The sequence below is a fragment of the Ilyonectria robusta genome (genome assembly GCF_021365365.1).
Source record: "Ilyonectria robusta strain PMI_751 chromosome Unknown BGZ61scaffold_15, whole genome shotgun sequence".
NCBI classification, from domain to species: Eukaryota; Fungi; Ascomycota; class Sordariomycetes; order Hypocreales; family Nectriaceae; genus Ilyonectria; species Ilyonectria robusta.
In genome coordinates this window covers 306,816-326,187 of record NW_025764449.1, presented here as the reverse complement: position 1 = coordinate 326,187, position 19,372 = coordinate 306,816, and the positions used below count along the sequence as shown (strand labels likewise).

The 19,372-nt window shown below is 48.9% G+C and overlaps 7 protein-coding genes across 7 annotated transcripts; 5 read left to right on the top strand and 2 right to left on the bottom strand.

The window, feature by feature from the left end:
* Positions 1 to 1,059: 1,059 nt before the first annotated feature.
* BGZ61DRAFT_549625 (uncharacterized protein) lies at positions 1,060 to 2,840 on the top strand. The gene is made up of 5 exons (XM_046255438.1): positions 1,060 to 1,351; positions 1,462 to 1,487; positions 1,583 to 1,619; positions 1,693 to 2,149; positions 2,211 to 2,840. Exons 1-5 carry the CDS (start codon positions 1,168 to 1,170, stop codon positions 2,716 to 2,718), a joined length of 1,212 nt encoding a protein of 403 aa, XP_046101844.1. The 5' UTR covers positions 1,060 to 1,167; the 3' UTR covers positions 2,719 to 2,840.
* Positions 2,841 to 3,452: 612 nt separating this feature from the next.
* BGZ61DRAFT_480205 (uncharacterized protein) lies at positions 3,453 to 4,589 on the top strand (the record flags this gene model as incomplete). Its single annotated transcript, XM_046249166.1, has 1 exon — positions 3,453 to 4,589. One exon carries the CDS (start codon positions 3,453 to 3,455, stop codon positions 4,587 to 4,589), a length of 1,137 nt encoding a protein of 378 aa, XP_046101843.1.
* A 1,883-nt stretch (positions 4,590 to 6,472) lies between these two features.
* On the bottom strand, positions 6,473 to 8,811 carry BGZ61DRAFT_455431 (uncharacterized protein). Its single transcript, XM_046246379.1, has 8 exons — positions 8,778 to 8,811; positions 8,276 to 8,712; positions 8,124 to 8,221; positions 7,940 to 8,072; positions 7,370 to 7,885; positions 7,002 to 7,301; positions 6,867 to 6,950; positions 6,473 to 6,798 (listed from the first exon to the last, which is right to left on the bottom strand). The coding sequence occupies exons 2-8, from the start codon at positions 8,498 to 8,500 to the stop codon at positions 6,589 to 6,591; spliced, it is 1,566 nt and encodes a 521-aa protein (XP_046101842.1). The 5' UTR covers positions 8,501 to 8,712; positions 8,778 to 8,811; the 3' UTR covers positions 6,473 to 6,588.
* A 1,863-nt stretch (positions 8,812 to 10,674) lies between these two features.
* On the top strand, positions 10,675 to 11,726 carry BGZ61DRAFT_495625 (uncharacterized protein; the record flags this gene model as incomplete). Its single annotated transcript, XM_046250914.1, has 2 exons — positions 10,675 to 11,276; positions 11,330 to 11,726. The coding sequence occupies 2 exons, from the start codon at positions 10,675 to 10,677 to the stop codon at positions 11,724 to 11,726; spliced, it is 999 nt and encodes a 332-aa protein (XP_046101841.1).
* A 1,304-nt stretch (positions 11,727 to 13,030) lies between these two features.
* BGZ61DRAFT_394236 (uncharacterized protein) lies at positions 13,031 to 13,994 on the top strand (the record flags this gene model as incomplete). The annotated part of the gene is made up of 1 exon (XM_046242890.1): positions 13,031 to 13,994. A coding segment is annotated over one exon (735 nt), but the record flags the coding sequence as incomplete, so codon positions are not given.
* Positions 13,995 to 15,307: 1,313 nt separating this feature from the next.
* Positions 15,308 to 17,010, top strand: BGZ61DRAFT_534606 (fungal-specific transcription factor domain-containing protein; the record flags this gene model as incomplete). The annotated part of the gene is made up of 3 exons (XM_046254169.1): positions 15,308 to 15,346; positions 15,372 to 15,743; positions 15,796 to 17,010. The coding sequence occupies 3 exons, from the start codon at positions 15,308 to 15,310 to the stop codon at positions 17,008 to 17,010; spliced, it is 1,626 nt and encodes a 541-aa protein (XP_046101839.1).
* Positions 17,003 to 18,971, bottom strand: BGZ61DRAFT_455423 (kinase-like domain-containing protein). Its single transcript, XM_046246378.1, has 2 exons — positions 18,518 to 18,971; positions 17,003 to 18,361 (listed from the first exon to the last, which is right to left on the bottom strand). The coding sequence occupies exons 1-2, from the start codon at positions 18,527 to 18,529 to the stop codon at positions 17,399 to 17,401; spliced, it is 975 nt and encodes a 324-aa protein (XP_046101838.1). The 5' UTR covers positions 18,530 to 18,971; the 3' UTR covers positions 17,003 to 17,398.
* Positions 18,972 to 19,372: the final 401 nt, after the last annotated feature.

Genomic DNA, 19,372 nt, shown 5'->3' with positions numbered 1-19,372 from the left:
GTCTCGCACAGTCAAAATAATGCCGCATCCTTCCCTGCAGTAGCTTTTCCTGTCTTCCAGTCCCTTCAAAGTCCCAAACCGCGCTACCGGGTACAGGAACCCGGTATAACCCTGGACGTGGTACTGTGGCATTCGGGGAACGAGGAAGCCTCCACAAATAGCTCCCAGGATGCAACGGACAAACCGTTGGATTCAGCAGTGATCGTTAAGGCTAGCTAGGGGTCAGTTTGCCGAAGCCCCAGATTCGTGCGATCGACTGTAGATCTTTCACCTTCACTTCATCTGCCGTTTGACACCCGGACAAGGCTAACCCATATTGGAAATGATAGTCGTTCGTAATATCTAGCTTTATCCCTGTAAGTAAGAACCAGCGTAGACGAGGCCCAGGGCAGGGAGGCGAACACAGTAAGCAACTCACCTTACCATTCGCCTAACACAGAGCGCTCGGGCTACGTTTTCCAACTAGTGTTGACACACGTCAGGGTCTTCCTGTCAAAAGCCGCGTATAGAGCCTAACGTAGCATTAGCTTATCTCAAACGGCTCGCCACTCAACATCTGTAGGAGGCCTGGGAATACTGGCCGAACGCTATTGAGAGGTCGAAGGTGATGTAATATCTTGTGTTTTACAAGGCATGCGAATAGGATGTCCCTTCGACCGGGGTATCATTCCATAAGAAACCCATATCTACACTCGCAAGACTCTACGTGTCCTCTGACAAGGCAATGGTTCGATTAGCGATTCAAACGAGACTCTAAATGTCGAGGGGTGAGAAAAAAGCTTTCCAATCGCGACAGCGCTTTAGTTCGGATGACGAATGGTTGATGGCAAACCATGTGTGACAGATTCGTCCTGCTCTAAACCCCATACAGTAGGATTGCGCTGATCAACGCCTCCGGCAACGAGAGTTTTACAATCCTCGTCGATGTTGAATGCTAGATCCTGCAGCACACGGACGGAGTCAGGGTATGCTCGTCCGGGGTGAGAAATAAGGGGCTGACATCTGGATGTCTCATGCACATGATTAACTTGGGGTTTTCTTGGTTCAGATTGCTTAAACCCCATGGCTCCCAGAGATCTTCGATTCAGGTATTGCCTACAGTGTTCCACCTTATTCTGAAAGGCAACGGCCAGAGACCGGATCATCAGATCCTCAAGTGCTTCTTGGATGGATGACTCGACAATTTGGCCGAGGAGCATCGGCCCTGGATCCTATCCCGATGTTTCCAAGATCCCCACACCACCGCTGCAGCGGACTGGACTCTTCGTCATCTTCTTCTTCCCGGCCCTGTCGATCGTGGTTTTCGCTCTCCGGATTTACACTCGCCTCACGATGCGTACTGTGGGATTAGGTACGTCCTCTGTCTACATTCCAAGGCGGTGCATAACATCAGACCTGGAGTGTTCCCCAACTCCGTCTGTCTCTGCTCATGAGCTTTCCGTGCTGACATTTCTTCCCAAGATGATTGGCTTTGCGGGGCAGGACTGGTAAGCAACTGCGCAAAGGACTTGGCTGCCCAAGACTCTTAATGATTCGAGAGCAGTCACCTCAATGAACACCGTGCTAATTGATTCCGGCACAGTTCGCTTCTATTCTAGTGTCTTCAACTTTGTTCATGTGTAAGTACATATCCTGACGCGAATCCAATCCCCCATACCATCCGCCATCCGCTCACAATCCTGCGCCTATCAGTTTTCAAGCTCAACTACTACGGCTGGGAGGAAGACAAGGTTCCCGAATACGACCCCAGTGCAGGTCTCTGGTGGAACTTCTTTGAGCAGTTGTGCTATAATCCCGTCCTGGCCTTCGTCAAGTGCTCTATTTTGGTCTTTCTCCTGCGTCTCCAAGGACATAACAACACCATTTACCGGACGATCTGGGGACTGATCATCGCCACTACCCTTCACGCCGTCGCCATCTTTTTCGCTGCTCTGTTTCAGTGTGTACCGGTAGAAGCGAATTGGCACCCGGAGCTGCGGAAAGACCCCGACACCAGGTGCATCGACAACAGCTTCCACATCATCCAATCGTCCCTGACTATTTTGATGGATGTAATGATTCTTATACTGCCATTTTGGATTTTCTTGGGCCTTCGGATGCCTCGTGGAGCAAAGGTAGCGGTGCTGGGAATATTCGCCGTCGGCACTCTGTAAGTCGGAAGAGCCGTTCCCTTCACTCGTCATCGGAATACTAATGTCGGTTTGACGCAGTGTCCCCGTCGTCGCCATCATAAGACTGGTCAACATCTATCAGCTGCTATATTTAGGCAAAAAGGCCAAGCATCACAACATTGCCTACGTTTGGACAGTCGTCGAAGTCAATCTTGCCATCGTATCCTCTTCCGTACCCGCCCTCCGACCGCTCTTCAGTCGCTGGTATCCTAAACTATTTGGCAACAACTCGGGAAAATCCAGTGAGCAACCTTATGCCAGCAGTGGGCACGGCGCATTCTCAAATGCAACGTATGGTGGTGGTACCAAAGCGTCACGCAATCGCCCGACCAACTCGATCAATTATATGCTCAATGACCTACACCCGTCACGAAAGCAAGCACACACTGAGATTCGAGGCGTGTCACCAACGGGGTCTGAGGAGGAAATCATGACATATAATGGTATTGTACGCACAAGGAGCGTCGATATAATGTATGAAGACGCCAAGAAAAGCCAGACCGCCTCCAGTGTGTCAGACACATTACCTGAACGTCTTCAAACATAATAATACACCTAACCGTCGGATCAAGTTTGGGTGGTGTACGGCCTATATTAATAGTATGTTTGACATGGCGGCAAGGAGTGTGCAAGAATAGGCACTGGGATAAATCTGTAGGTAACAGCGTGAAGATAATACCCGTATTTCGAGCAATTAGATATCAGAGAGCCGTCTCCTATCGTCGAGAGGCCAATTTCCCTCCGCAAAATCATCCAATTTCTTCAACTTTCGTTATGACCGCTTCAATTATCCGTCAAACCGTACAGGACCATGCTAGCACAAGGCCGTGGTTACTCAATAACCTCTCGTGCCGGGACATCAAGTATCAGTACAGGAGTTCGCTGACAGCATCGGCGGAGAATCGTCCGATCCCTGGTTCGAGGAGCTTTTGCGTTGCGTGGAGGTGGTGCGGATGATAGCCAGCTAGGCGAGAGGGCAGATGAGGATGAGGATCTTGGGGCGTTCTGGAGGCTAGGTCGTGGGATTTGTGAGTAGACATCAAGGTCAAAATCGGGCGAAAAAGTTAGACAGTCCATTATTGTATTTAAGAATCAATTATACATTGGCCTCCCTGCAACTATTCCACCCCACTGGAAAGTCTGCTGTGAAATTTTAATTTCTCATCCCATAAATGAGTCTCGTTACAGATCGTCATCCTTGCCCACTTGTCTTCCGTACTGATGCATTAAGCGCGGCGTCTTTCACGCCTGACCCAACGATAGAAACACCAAGACCAAAAGATGACGAGGTTTCTTGAAAGCGAGGCGGACAGACCAGAGTTTGGGACTCATTTTCATCTCTTCTCTAAACTGCCGCCTGAAATACGCTTGGCGATCTGGCAATTGGTCGTCTGCACCGACAAGACACCAAAAATCCACTACTACTCGCTTTTCAACACTGACCATGACGGATATCGACAGAGTCACCTGCAACTAATGATGCGTGCTTATTATGAAGATGAGCCCGGAAAGATTTTCAGTGGTCCGCCCAACAGAAGACGGTGGACACGGCCAGTACTGAAGTCATTCCGGAGAACATGCGTTTGGACCGAGGCCAACCGTTTCCTTTACCTGTGGGATGCTGGTCTCCTAACTACGTGCAAGGAATCTAGGGCGGCTTGCCTCCAGCATCATGGCAAGGCCCCGAGTCGGCCCTCTACGAGTCGGCATCCCAAGCGCAGTGATGTGGTCATGGCACACCACCAAGGGCAGCGCGTCTACGTCAGGGTGTCATCTAAACGCGACATCATATGTTTTCGCTTTGCGCCAGAAGACATGACTGCATCTGTCTCCATGCGATGGGATATCCTTCTTAGAACTCTCCCCTTCTTCCAGCTCCCTGAAGCATCCGACATCAATCTTGCCTTGGAGTTCGACGACAGCAGGGCCAAGGGCTTAGGCACAACGACGACGTCAGTTACTAAGTTTCTCCACGAAGCTTCACCTCGAGGCGTGGCTATGCGGGCTCACTGGGCCTGGAAGAGAGGTTTCATCCCAAGATGGACTCGTATGTGGCTTATCGACCGAGGTGGAGGACTTCCAGCCAACTACAAAGCTTCACGAGAGGCTGATGGTCGATATACGCCCGACTTTGTCTACAACAATTTTCCATGCGAACCTGAGAATCATCATGTCTTCACCGACGGGAAGAACAGATACGTCGAAAGCTATATGTGGGATGGACAGACTCGCAAGTTTACCCACATGGATCCTGAACCTAAGATACCCGTCCTATCTTTCATTTGGAAGATGCACTGGCGGTGCAAGCCTCTAGAGGCTAGAGAATTTTATAACGCAATTAATCTGCCCGTGGACCACGAATACTTTTTCAGGGTTTTGCGTCCATTACCTGACACTGATGGACGAAACAACCGGTAACGGAGGGTCGTTGCTGGGAATGTTATCACCCAGCCTTGATGCTTTCAAAGGCAAACCATCTACTCCAGTTGCGAGAGTGAGGGCACGCGAACGATGGGATGCAGAAGAAAGACTTACAATCTAATGGAGAGAAATGTTTGGAGCCAGTCGAAGCCTTCTTTGTAGTCCCAGCTGAACTCGATGTAATCCCTTTTTGTGATTGGCAGTCAAACACATGGTTCATACACACATCTTGGATCTTGGTTCAAAACACTGGCTTCCAGTGGAAAGCGCTCGCATGGCACTCTTGCCATCGGACTGAAGAGAAGAGCATGCCGAAGGCGATTCTGGCTGCAACGTGTCTTCGTTACTTCCCACCACCGCCATCGCCGCCACACCACCGCCCATCCGTGAGTATTCTGGGACCCTCAAACATCTCCTCCTTTGGTAAGGCCGACATGACATTTCGCATTTTCAGTTGACTACATTTTCTCAATTTGAGTCTCTACAAGGCCGTCCCAGTCGGGCTTGCAAGAAAAACTACCAGTTTTTTTGGGGCTATTCTATACTAAATATTTAAAAAGAAATACTTTGGAATAATTCTAAAAAGAATAGAATAATTAACTTAAAGTCAAATGATTTTAAAATAAAGCCTAATGATTTACAAAGATATTATTCATAATCTTAGCTAATGAATTATCACTAAAAAAATAGTAAGAATTAATCAACAGATTTGCAACCCTGGTCCGATTCACTTTGACGGGTGATTTACCAGTGGCAGAGAAGAAGGCAACCTTAGTGACCTGATCAAGCTTCAAATGGATGCCCTTTTCGTCCTCACCGATGTAAGTCCTTCAAACAGAAACACATTAACCACCATCGAGGTCACTGACTCAATGAAAGAGGCGGCAGCCTGTGCGACTTCTGTCCCCGAAACCTCCGACGCCGGCGCCGATGCCACCGTGAGTCCCGTGATGACAGCGTCACCGGGAATTGTGTCAATATTTTGATGAAGTCTCACTCTACCAACGTCGCCACCGCCACACCTGCGCCAGTCCATTCTGAACGACGTAATCCCATTCTCTATGGAGGACCGCTTCGTCAAGAAAGAAGGCGCTGAATATTGTAGAATTAAGCGCTTGCATGCCGAAGTCAATGTATGCTGTCTCTATTCCCTAGCTGCAGATCAGGGCTCGTCGAAGGACACACGACTGACTATACAGAACCTGCAGATACTTCAAGACTTCATTTTGGTATGCGCAATAATCGATATGTACAGTCTGTTTCCGTGGAAAGTGGCTAATATCGCAGATGGTCTGATGGCTACAACTACGATCTAAAAATGGATAGGCTCAGGGATAGGACCCTGGGAATGATCAGGCCGAGACAGAGCCTGGGCAAGAGCCTGAGGCCGAAGCCGAAGTTGAAGTCAAAGCTGAGTCTGGACAAGAGTCTCAGGCCAACGCCGAACCCAACGCTAACGGTAGCGAAAGCACCACCGCCAGCGATGATGTGAGCTGCTTAGCCCACCATAATTGAGTACGGTTTACGAACATAGCAGTGGATGCAGTAATGTATTCGTAAGACCTCCGCGCGCCGCGCGAACCAGACAGTCGCACCCTAGTTGAGTGATAGTAATACATTTAACGGTGCTTAGAGTCTTTATTAGGGGAAGTATAAGCCAGGGGCAATGTATTCTGATTTTATCAGTATACTTCTTAGGTAAGAACTATTTATTTTAGGTTATAATTCTTTGTTTTAGGGTATAATTATAATTTCACATTGTAAGATCAGATTAATTTGTCTAGCTCTGGGTGGCTGGTGTTCCACAACAGTACTGGAAATATCATACTTCGATAAAGATATAGCGTTAAATATGCCAATAATTCCCGACATAATGACGCCTACCATCAACAACATGAAATGACTAAAGCACTCTATCTGTCTCCAAAGCCCGAAATGAAAGAAACAAATATCAGAGGTGCGTCCAGGCATACAGTGTATCGTTTTTGTATTATACTTACCCTCTAACCTCACGCTTAAATACCCTGATACCAGAGACGCTCTTAATTCGCTCCCAATTCCGCATAATACCAACTGACAACCATATTGACACCATAAAAATCATAACTAGGCTTAGAAGCAGTGCGCTATCATAAGTGAGTGGCAGAGGCATATTCTTGTACACCCTGTACAATACACTGGCTGCAAGTACAATTGGAGTAAAAATCTGCAGAAAGTGGAGCAAACCACAGGTAAGTGATGGCTAGTTAAGGGGATTTATAGTATACTACTTACAAATAACAGAATGAAGTTCACAGCTTGTCTATATCGTGCTTTGATAACTTGGGAACTTGTTTCCACATCGACATACAGGGTGATCTATTTAACAGTCTGTCAGTTTACCAACTTGAATTATATGTAGCTACTTACTGTCGCAATGTAATCTTGGCAATCCTGACTAAGACATTCGAGGTTTTGTAAGTCGATCCCCAGCTGTTCTGTGTTAGCGAGGATCGTCCGAACACACCCAGCTGCAGGCCCCGTGATTGTGGAAAATTTCCGATCTGCCTGGAATGTTTCTAATTGTTTGATTGTAGCTTTCAAGGTTTTGATCAACTGGCTTAAAAGCTTTCGTGCCTTGACCGCCCAAGCACAGGACTGGACGAATGCCAGACGAATGTCAAGATTAGAAGATTGCGGATTGAATATTGCGATAGGACATGTGTTTATCTGTCTTATTAGCGGCTATCATCGTCGAGGAATAATTTGAGAGCCAATGGACTGGAGGAATATCTTACACATGTCTTGATCATCTCGCTCATGCCCCTCGTCAGCACACACCATTCATCTTTTACGTGCCGTAGTCTCGAGTCTAAAACAACCAAAAAGTACTCTCTGGGTGTCGACATGGGATAATTTGCATCGTTTTCCCCGGTGGTAAAAGGATCGGGATCGTAGCTTGAATGAGAGTCCTCGTCGATTATGAGATCATCAAGATAGGAATCGACACTCTCCCTTCTCTCTTCGGGGTCAAAGTAGGTGTCAATGAAACAATATGCCATCCATCTCTGAGGATCTGATCCCGTAATAAGAACAGATACTTGGGCCTCGCAAAGATAGTCGGTTAGAATCAGAGTTTCAGATCCCGTTGGTCTTTGAAGGAAAGTCAAATCTGTGACCTTTCTGAGAGTGTCATTGTCGCCTCTTGGTCGACGATCCTGTGGCGGGTTGTGAGGCGACGCCCGTCTCAAGACATAGAAAGGAAGGTCAAAAGCCAGCTGGAAGGTCGGAGAGGAATTCCAAAGGCCATTGGGCTATACCCGTATCAGCGCTGGGTAGTGTCATTTGAAAACCATGAAAGATCTTACTGAAAACGAGGCGCTAATGAAGCTTTCGAAGGCTAAGTGTCGATAAAAGGTATCTCTTAGCGCCCTACTTTGATTGATCGTAGCTGTTGAGATGATGGCCATCATAGCCCAGCGGTTTAAGTCCGGAATGAATCTAATAAGGGTAGCAAGAGAACGTGAGTCAATAATAACAAGGGCTTCTTACATTGAACGGCGGTCAGCTCTCGATAGAACTGATTGTGATTTTGCCGGGCGGGTCTGATCATTGGTCTCTGTACATCCGTGTTCGTTGAATTCAAATCGCTAAATAAAATCAGTATTCCATACTCTAGATGAGATTTAGATGGGTATTGTAACCTTTCTTTTTATCGCCAACCAGAGTTGATATGCAGTGAGAGGACCAAGATACTCTCTATGAAATGCCTTTTGCATACCATTTGTTCGGTCATCGAGAAAAGCAACGGTTTCATCTGTGATGGTTGAGAAACCAGATTGTAGTTCTTCCAGGGTCTTCTCGGGGCAGAATTTCAGAACTAATTCTAGCTGAGTTGAGATTGGTTCCACCGACTCAGACTCGGCCATAAAAAACTGAACCAAACCTGTTTTGTTTCTCCGGTAATCGAGGGCGGCGAAAGTTTCATCCACGACGGCTGAGTAGCCAGACTATAGTTTTTTCAGAGTCTTCTCTGGGCATGGATCCATACCTAATTCTACCTGATTCGCAATTTGGCTTGCCGCCTCGGTCTCGATCATAGAAGGCTCAACCAAGCCAATTTCGGAGGTCAGGAATTGTTCTGATTAGACACATTAGCTCTCTACTGTTCTTGGCACACTAAACGAAGGTCCAAATGTTACGTACCTGGTTGTAGATGATTCCAGCCACTCGACTCCATCAGAACCGGTCTGTGGCCAAATCGAGCCTCGACGTCCTTGACAACCTCACTAGATGGAACGAGATATGCGATCCGGGATCCAGGGCCGCCTGCGACGATATGGCCATAGAAGCTGCCAGTCTGCTGATCAATGATTGCAGTCCCGCAATCTCCGTTCGAAACCTCTACATCGAGTCGTATGGGATAGACGAGCTGGAAACTGCTTTGCCCGGGAAACCTGATGAAGGATGGTGTAGCCGTGAGCTTCCCTCTGACGAGGCCATGTTGTGGCATGGCAGCTACGATGCTGGCATCATCTTTCCCAATTCCCCCAATATTCGCAACAGAATTTACCAGTGGTATGGTGTTGAAGCGCTTGGGTATTGTTGTCTTAATACTGATCAAAGCATAATCCAGTGATTGGTGAGGTCCATCAAGAGAGCTGTGGATCAATTGGCCAAAGTACCGAAGTCGAGAGAAGTTGGGAAACCTTGGCTTTGACGTGTCTAACGTGGAGTCAGGGCCGTCAGTCAGGCAGTCTTGTGGACAGCTCGCAGACCACGAGTCGGAGCCTTCGCTGCCACTGTTTTCAAGTTCGGCCGTGAGGGAAGTCTGATCACAATCTAAATCCTCGGAGGTGTCACTCCCTGTTCCGTTGGTTTCAAGCTCGTCTCTCAAATCATCATCCTCATCGCTCATGCCGTCGAAACTGCAATCATCGATATCAAGTTCGCGATCGCCGCGGACCTCACCGCCAGTAGCGAGACGTTTGAATGGGTGGGCAGCGGTCAATAGGAAGAAATCATTGCCCAGCATTAGAAGTGGGCCAGCTGTGATAGGGTACAGAGAGTAGTCTTCTGGATCGACAACAAAGAGTCGCATTCCCATGGATGGTTCAGTGTGTTCGGCCAAAACAGCACTCTCTGTGTCGTGACCAGCAGGGAGAAGAGTTTGGATAGCATCTCCAGCCAGTTGTCTGATAACCTGACGGTCAGGTAATACAGAGATATCCCCGAGCCCAATCCCTGGATGTTCGCTCATAATGTTGCTCTCCTTGATCAACTTTAGGATATGCTTCCTCGCTTTTTTCTCCGTCGAGCATATGAGTATCTTTGGAGACGCTGTCTGTTCGGTGCGGCCGACCATGTAAATTGACCATGTAGCGGTTTCTCCAGGAGGGATGTTGGATGCTTCGAGAAGCTCTTTGATCTCTGGGCTCAGCTGTTGAAAGGCTTCGCGAGCCTTCCCGCTAGCTTCCCAGCAATGATAGCGCGCAGCGCTCAGCAGTCCAATGTAGGGACCAAGAGATTCGACTGGATTCTCCCACTTTCCAGTGCAGTGCCTTAGAAAATTCAAAAATGGCATCATGTGCCATTCGGTGTAAGGACCAGCATTGGGAGAGCTGAGTGGGTGGTGGAGTTCACGGGCAAGGCGTCATTCACTGGAGGGGTTCTCTCAGTATATTTAGGTTTCTGCCTGATCCCCGATCTGCACTAAGAGAGGGTTAATCTTGTATAGATGATACGGTACGCTAGTCAGACATTGAGGCTGTGCCAAATAGCTGCAGAAGCTGGGCCATTCAGCAGCCCACACGCATCGGATCTGATGTGCAAGGTTGATTCGGTGAGGGGTCAGCGTCGCGAAAACACATACAGGTAGTGGACATAACCTTGCGTATATGTTCTGATTTGCTGGTCAGAAATGGAGGCAGTGCCGAGTGGCTGCAGAAGCCGGACCATTCAGCAGCCGACACATATCGGATCTAATGTGCAAGGTTGATTTCGTGAGGGGTCAGCATCGCGAGAACAAACATGGATAAAAGGATCGAAGTGGATTGCTTTCTGAGGTTAGTCGGCTCAAGACGAATTCCAGTATCTCATCAACATGCTTGACCAGGTAATCAACTGCACTGAGCCCTGCCATGAGCTCAAGCAGCAGATCGCCGCTGCCCTATGGGACACTCCTAGATCGGAAATCGCTAGTCTCCACTTTTTCTTTACATACTACGCCAAACAATGCGAGCTTATCGCACTGCATGAGGGCGGTACCCATGTGTCACTGAAGACGCACCAAGATATCATGAGAATTGTCCAGTTATTCAAAGACAACCGCACACACGACGAGATTTTACTTTTGACTGGTACCTCCAGGGCAGACAGCCAGCGAGACTACTCAATCGATCTGGCAGCTCGATTGTATCTCATGGTGGAGTTTGGAAACCTACCGTATGTGTATTCTGGCTGCAAGCAGTTGGAATGGACTCAAGGAAGCCTCCGCGACTTCATTGTGGAAAGGTTCGAGAAGAAGCCAGAGCTTGGCCACGACAATATCAAGCTTGAAAAGATCTTCAATGCGCGTAACTTGAGGAAAATCGGAGGTGTTGAAGTCGCTTGGACTGCGAACCTTGCCGACCACCTTCGTTTGATGAAGGATGATACGGTTGTTGCCATTTTTCACCACGCTTCATTCCTGAGGCGGCAGCAAAGGTATGCTCGAAAGTTCTGGTCATTCCAAATTCACGATGCTAATTGGATGTCAGGGACGCTTCCCTTTATCCAAAGGAACTCATCACAGAGACACTGAATACGATTGCTCTTCTCTTCCCAAAGTGGGACCACGACACACGAGCTTGGTATCTTCAAGAATCTTCACTCCGCGGGCTTGACACGTATGCCATTGAGGTTGGGCATCTGGATACGGACCAGAGGCAGATCGAGAACTTCACTTACTGGCACGATCGCTTGGTAATCCTGAAACAAGTTTTCGACGAGGCGAGGCCGAACACCTTGCAACATTGGTGGAATGATCGGAGGAACGCAGTTCAGTGGTATACTTTCTGGGTTGCAATTCTTATTCTTATTTTGACGGTCTTTTTCGGTTTGGTTCAGTCTATTGAAGGAGCGTTACAAGTATATAAGGCATTCAACCCTAATTGATCATTTAATAATTGATTATTTTTTTTATTTTATTTTTCATATAAGGCTTAGGTTTCCTCAATCATTAGGCATGAAAAAGCCCGAAGGTAATGAGTGGGGGAAGGATTCAGGGCCAATTTACTGAGCCGATACGGTCCGGGGAAGGCAGTTGAAAAGACTATGCCTATAATGGGATAGTCCAACACAGAGAGCTCGCCTGCTACCTGTGGCTAAAAAGGAAGCAGAAGACTATTGAGGCTTAGCTCAGGGGCTGGGGATTGAGAGAGGCGATGCGTTTTCCTTGTTCAGGTTGCTGCCAAATTTGCAGGCTGCAAAGTGAGACTGTGATTGCCACCATTGCCAGCCTTCCTTTTATTGTTTTTTATTTATGAATACGAATTTCCATTCCTCCTCGAAGGAAATTTATTTGCAATTTATTTCTCTAGGTATACTGTGATTGCAGAGACCCAAAGTGAGCTAAGGGAATAGGCCGTTGAACAATGGTATCAATTACCCTATATTAATTTTTTGGAAGCACCCGTCGTATCCTGCGCTATATTCAATAGCACTGTAATATCTGAAATAATTACTGACCCCTGAGTTAGAACAGTAATAAACGTAGCGACAATGCGATTCCGTCCCATAACTGTGAAGGCTGGTTAATACGAGGATCAGTTTCGTACATCTAACACTCGAGCCTCAATAGGGCTAGCCCAAATATTAAGAAACCCAGCGCAACCGAACGTTCCGGTTAGTGGAGCCAATATGCCTGTCATGCAGTGCCGTTCTGCGGGAAATTGCTTGGCAACTCCCAATGGCAGCTCAAAGTTTCACGTCAATTCCGCCATTCATAGCCATCTTCAATAAAAGCCTCCAATAATCTATTAATATTTAGGCTTAGCGCCCAGTCTCAGATGGTCGTTTAGCCGCAAGATGCGACCGCAGACGTTGGTGCGACTCTGTGCAGGGGTGGTTGCGACGAGGGTTGCGACGAATGTGAAACTGACAGCCCAACCACAATCCAACTGGGGAACTTGTGGGGAAAAAAAGGCTTGGTAAAATCGACTCCGAATAGATATTTAAATTCGAATTTCCTGCCGTGTTAGCAAGAAGTCATCAGCCAATCCAGTATCTCTTCTCTCTTCATCATCCCCTTTCGCTTCTCTTCGTGGCCGGCCCACCATTCATTTCTATTATCTCAATATCCATTCACTCACTCATACCATTTTCCCGGCATCATGAAGTTCTTACAGCTCCTCTCTTTCGCGGTTGCGGCCTCCGCCATGTCGATTCATCCCAGGCACCATCGTGGAAACCGCCCCAACAATGGCAATAACAATGCTGTCGATGCCAACACGCCGCAAGACAATGTTGTGGATAATGGCAACACGCCGCAAGACAACGTTGTGGATAATGGCAACACGCAAGACAACGTTGTTGACAATGGCAACACGCAAGACAACGTTGTGGATAATGGCAACACGCAAGACAACGTTGTGGATAATGGCAACACGCAAGACAACGTTGTGGATAATGGCAACACGCAAGACAACGTTGTTGATAATGGCAACACGCCGCAAGACAATGCCAACAATGGAGCAACAGACGGTGCTGCCAATGGCGGTGACACCACGGCGGCAGACGGCCAGACTCTTGTCTTTTTCGAAGTCAACGGCGTGCCGGGCAACGAGTGCCTGACGTTCCGCAACAACGGCGAAATCGTTGACGCAGCATGTGTCAACACAGCCATCGACCGCCAGATCACTCCCACAACTCTCAACGGCCAGAACGTCCTGCGCGTGCAGCGAACCTTTACTGCTGGATTCCGTCCCGATCTCGTCAACGTGGAGGCTTGCGTCGGCTTCAACGGCACCGCTTTCCGCGCCGAGGACTGCAACGCACAGGGCATTGAGTTTGTTACCTTCAACAATGGCGAGCTCACGGCGTCGGGTGGAGCTTGTGCCAGCGGTCATGATGACTTGGCCCAGGTGACGGTCGACACGACTGGAAACACATGCGCGACTTTCACGACCACTGTTGTTCAACCCGCGACAGCGTAAGAAGGCGTTGTCTGTACTCACGAAAGGAAGTGATATTTGGAGACGACACAAGGTGCTACTTTGATAGTAAAACGACAGATCTTCACCTCAAGTACTGAGGGAATGGATGTTGTGTGACTACTCCGACCATGACTTGAAAGGAACGTATGGATGGGGATGAAGCGGATTAGGGGCTGTATTAATATTAAAAATAAGGGCTGATGTTGCATCTAGCAGATGGATAGGATCATATGTGTGAGAAGCTCTTGCTATTCTTCCTATCTAATAGAGGTCTGTTAGGTCAGTCTTATAGATGAAGATGACCTCGGATGACCTCGGACGGCCGAGAGGCTCCGGATGGTCCGGAGTCTTTGGCTTCAGCTAGCTATTGATAAGATCAAGGAAAAGCTAGGACTATCATGAGATCGGTGACGAGGCCGATGACGAGGCAGGTGGCGATGGACGCCTATGATGAAGGAAGATAGCTTCAATAGCATGATACATCCGGAATCCGATATCCCGACACCTAATAATGTGACAGCTGAAATCTTGCATTAAATATACTGGTGACTTAAACTTGGGATCACTTTTTTTTCTGTGTTCATTTGCGGATCTAGTGTTGATCCTCCACCGAGCAACATTGCCTTGGGTGATTGGCGAGATAGAGGAATTTCCAATGCTAAACAACCGTTGAAACTCGATTAACCACATTTTTACATAAATACACTGGTGTCTTTTATAAAATGATCAGCTTGAACTGTAGTATCAAAGTGATAGGTATAAACGACCTCTCTGCCAAGGAAGCGATGCTGCATCTCCGTCTCTCACGTGACTGCGCAAAATCCCCATGTCAGCTTCCGACTGACCGCTGACACGCGATCAGAACATGGTGGACGAGCGAGCTTCAAACAATCAGAATACGGCCCTCAACGCGAATAACCGTGCTTCCCAGATTGCCATGTAAAATGCCATCACCTCCCTTGAATTCCGACTATCTCTTCGACCGAGCGTCGAGTCCAAGCATCGTTGTGTCAAACCAACTCTCCGTTGACACCGCGGACATTGGCCAGAAAGCGAGCCAGCGATCCTGTACAACGTGCCGGCGACGGAAAGTCAGATGCAATAAGGAATCTCCATGCTCTAATTGCGTTAAGAATGGAGTTGCGTGTATTTTTCCCCCGCCCGGGCGAGCTCGGCCGACGCCGCGCGGTCGCCGGTCCGACGCTGGAAAGTCATCTCTCAATCATGAACAAGGCGCGCAGCATTTGACACAGGTTCTGCGTGCCTGGCACAACGATCCAGAAACTGTTCTGGGGCTTGCGGGATCTCAAGGGCATACGGCTGGAGCAAGCTCTGCATCAGTTGCTTTCCCAAGGGCCCGTCCAATACGCGGCTTCAACGAAATCGTATCTAGTAAAGAGCAGTGGATAGAACGCTGTTTGTATTTCGGAGAGAGGCCCCCAAAACCGCTGTATCAGATTGGAAGCCCATCAGCCGCGTCCAGGGATAACGGGGGGGATGTGTATGCATCGTGTTTGGCAACAATAACACGACTGGTACGCCATGAACTTCTGCTCCCCGCATCGTTTGCTGCAGTACTCAGTATGTGCGACTGACGGCTCTGTAGCTTGCAGAGTCACCGGGATCCGTTCCAGCTGATAGTGAGGACGAAGACATGGAGATTGCTTCGGAAAACGACGAAAACCACTCTGTGGACCGCCTCTTGCAGACCACCCCAACCAACATCGATCATGAAGCCTTTATACTCGGCCCGCCTGATGACGGCCCAAGCAGTCCACACCCTTCACCATCTGAGATACCCTTCTACTGGCAGACATTTGTGGAGAATGTCGATCCTCTAGTCAAGATATTTCACGTCCCGTCGATGAACCAGTTGATGAGAGAAATACAGCGCAACATTGGATCCTTGAGCCCTGCTGAAGATGCGTTGATGTTCGCCATCTACCTTGCTGCAGTGACCTCCATGACACCAAACGAAGTAAGCCCACTCTTCATAGTTATCCTCACTGGCATTGCTAATACGTGAACAGGCACAAGACCTTCTTGGCCAGGACAAGGAAACCCTGGTTGCACAATATCGGCTTGCTACGAAGAAATCGCTTGCCAGGGCAGAGTTCATGTCGTCTTCAGACCTGATGACATTACAGGCCGTTGTCTTGTTCCTGTTTTGTCTGCGCGAAAGCGATCAGTCGCGGTTCACTTGGACCATGACCGCACTCGTCATTCGACTAGCACAAGGCCTCGGAATACACAGAGTCCGCCGAGGCACTGATTTATCTCCTTATAATACCGAAATAAGCCTCAGACTTTGGCTTAGCATCTGGCTGCTGGATTTAAGAACCGCATTGGACCAAGGGACGAATTTCCTGATCACTGAGGATCCTCCTGACTCGGTGCTGCCGCTCAACATCAACGATTCTGACCTTGACCCTGCCAGCGTGGCATACCCGCCCTCGAGAACCGGCATGACTGACATGGCACCGAGTCTGATCAAGTACGAGATTGGAATGTTGATGAAGAAATTGGCACAACCCGACAGCAAACATGCACTCGACCAGGAAGATATGCAACAAATGACGGCCCTTTGTAGGACAAAACTGGAAGATGAATACATGCAAAACTGTGTCGACGACCACTCCTTCCACCGTTTCACGGCGTTAACCACACAACTCTTCTTTGCCGAAGCACCGTTACTCATCTATCACCATGCTTTGTCCTCCGGCTCGATAGATTTATCAGCGGCCGCCAAAGACCGATTGCTGAACGCATCCATCGAGACAATCCAGTGCTCTCACGAGCTCGTAACGACATGGGAATGGCCACGCTGGGTGCGACAGCCCTGTAGTTACGTTCACTGGCACGCAATATCAATAATCATCGAAGAATTATGCGCTCGCTCGGGCAGGACGGAAATTGCGCAGAAGGCTTGGAACGCTATCGACCTTGCGATCGGGTGTTGGGGATCCCCGACGCAGCAACAAGATGAACTATGGAAACCGCTGATAAGATTAGCGAAGAAGGCTAGGAAGAAGCGTGCGGCAATTGAGCTCTTACACCAGGACTCAACTCGGACAGACGGTAATCCGGACGATCAGTTGATGTCTGTAGATTGGACCTTAGCAAACCCGGAAATACCACTCTGGCCGACGGAAATTTCGCCTGGATACCTTTACGACGACATGGGCGAGGATTTGCTCCTTGGGTCAGGTGGGAGTCCAAGCGACGTCATCAGTTATATGATGTAAAATGGCATGATTGGTATTATCTATCTAAAGGAATTGCATTCTGGTCGTTGTCAATCTGGGACCTTATCCGTCCTCCTTAATCTTGAGGCTAACTACGAGACACTTGACACCTGGAGTCCAGAGTCTAGACATGGGCGTTAGGTCGAGTTCCCTCGGGCGTCCTGGAGTAGCTGGGGACAATCGCCCACAGCCGGAAGATGCGGCGCTCTGATATGGATGTACGTACGGAGTCGACATGAAGTTGGCTCCGTCATGTAGCATCTGCGCGGCGCCTGCTCTGCGTATATTTCCTACCGGGCGGCAGCCATTCGTCAATGGCCATGATGGGCGATGCATGATGTGCATGCATGATGTGTATGCATTGCAGTTCATTGCGTCATCATCATGCCTAGTAGTTTTCAGGTGGATTCTTCCTGGCCGGTCCAGCGCCTGCTGCTGCTGCCTTTCCGATTGCCTCGGCATTCTTCTGGTATTTGTACACGGTCCAGTCAAACACGTAGTCGTACTGAAAGCCCTCACGAACGAACAGATCCCGAAAGATTTTCCGCAAGTAGCTATAGTCGGGCTTGTCGTCGAATCGAAGCGACCGAGTGTAGTTCAGGTAGATGGCGAACTCGTTGGGGAAGCCGCGGCAAAGGACTTCAGTTGGCGTCGTCATCTTCTTCTCCATGATGCGGTCATACTTCTGCTTCTTGGTGGCAGCCTTCAAGCCCTGCCAGGGCAGCGAGCCACGGATAAAGTACAGCATGACGTATCCAAGCGATTCCATATCATCGCGCCGGGACTGCTCCACGCCCAGATGCGTGTTGATGGAGGCGTAGCGTGCCGTGCCGGTCAGGTTCTTGTTCTCGCGGTACGGAATGTGGAAGTGGGTTTTTGGGTCGCGGTATTTCTTGGCCAGGCCAAAGTCGATGCAGTTGACCTGATTGCCGCGTTTTCCAATCCCCATCAAGAAGTTGTCGGGCTTGATGTCGCGATGGATGAAGGACTTGGCGTGGACGTACTCGATGCGAGAAATGAGCTGATCCACGAGCAAAAGAACCGTCTTGAGAGAGAATTTGCGGTTGCAGAAGTTGAACAGGTCTTCCAAGCTGGGCCCCAGAAGATCGTAGACCATGGCATTGTAGTCGCATTCGGTGCCAAACCAGCGAACGAACGGGATGCCAACACCGCCAGCGAGCGATTTGTAGACGCGAGCTTCGTACTCGAGCTGCGGGTGCTTGGCCTTGACGCTCTCCAGCTTGATGGCGATTTCTTCGCCGGAGATGATGTTGGTTCCCAGGTACACGTCGCCGAAGGATCCGGAGCCGATCTTGCGGCCAATCCGGTATTTGTTACCGACTCGGAGGTCCTGCAGGGGGGGTTAGAGGCCAAATAACGCTGGATAGTAGCGGGTGATTGACTGGTAGCTCTAGATACCACTTGGATCAAGAGCGACCAAGGGAGAAACGAATTGGGAGAGGAAAACTGGACGTGCTGGCTGGTGATAGATGCAAGGGATGCTCACCATGGCGGCCATTTTGGCGGGGTTAGATTCGGAATTAGGTCTGAGTACGGCAAGGATAAAGTCCCAGTGGATGAGCTTCGTCCAGGGGATGCGCAGTAGCTCGGAATGATGTCGCAATACCACTGCAACTGATTTGGCCGACTTGGGAGATGGTGCCGAAATGGAAGTGATGTGATGAAGAAGGGATAATCTGAAACGGAGTGAGGAGACGTTGACCGCTGGTATTTGTTAGCGAGCTCGGCCCTTAATTTTTCGGCCTTCGTTGTAGCTTGTCATCGGCCTTCGGCCTTCGGTACCTCAACAGCGAAGGGGCAAGTCGCCAGACCACAGAACATGACGTTAAAAATCATACAAGAGCGATAGTATCGCGGATATTTAAACATGGCATTCTTACAGTAATATTAATTACAAGTATTCCAATTCACGTACATCCTGTCACGTGACTTGATCTCATCACCCTGGATCTTTGTTGTGAGTATGTGTCCCTCACAGTCTGTGTCAAACAGGTATACAGCCTTCACCCTGAATCGGCTACCAACTATTCATTTTGGCGTCTGAATATATATGTCGCCATTTCCTAATCGCAGCTACGGAACTCCGATGCTATTTCTGGAACAGGAACTGGGCCGTCGGTCACAGCCCGGGTAAATTACTGTCTCGTTTAACCGGCGGCAGAACCACGGATCCACTGTCACAGTTCCAGGAGCGCTAGGAGCGCTAAGACCACGTCACTCGTATGACGTCATGACACTCCGTCATCGGTGCCTAGACTTTTACTTACCCTAGACCACTAGATTATTCTTCGGTGACACGATAATACATTGCCCTTGTTATTAGGCCTTAGCATTCTTTATC

What these genes read in the sequence shown, in the direction of transcription:
- BGZ61DRAFT_549625 (XM_046255438.1), top strand. Translation starts at nt 1,168, where the DNA reads ATGGATGACTCGACAATTTGGCCGAGGAGCATCGGCCCTGGATCCTAT. An exon ending in GTCTTCAACTTTGTTCATGT is followed by an intron (nt 1,620 to 1,692) that starts GTAAGTACATAT and finishes TGCGCCTATCAG; the next exon opens with TTTTCAAGCTCAACTACTAC. An exon ending in ATATTCGCCGTCGGCACTCT is followed by an intron (nt 2,150 to 2,210) that starts GTAAGTCGGAAG and finishes GGTTTGACGCAG; the next exon opens with TGTCCCCGTCGTCGCCATCA.
- BGZ61DRAFT_455431 (XM_046246379.1), bottom strand. Translation starts at nt 8,500, where the DNA reads ATGGCCGAGTCTGAGTCGGTGGAACCAATCTCAACTCAGCTAGAATTA. An exon ending in GCGAGATGATCAAGACATGT is followed by an intron (nt 7,302 to 7,369) that starts GTAAGATATTCC and finishes CTAATAAGACAG; the next exon opens with ATAAACACATGTCCTATCGC. An exon ending in GCCAAGATTACATTGCGACA is followed by an intron (nt 6,951 to 7,001) that starts GTAAGTAGCTAC and finishes ACTGTTAAATAG; the next exon opens with ATCACCCTGTATGTCGATGT.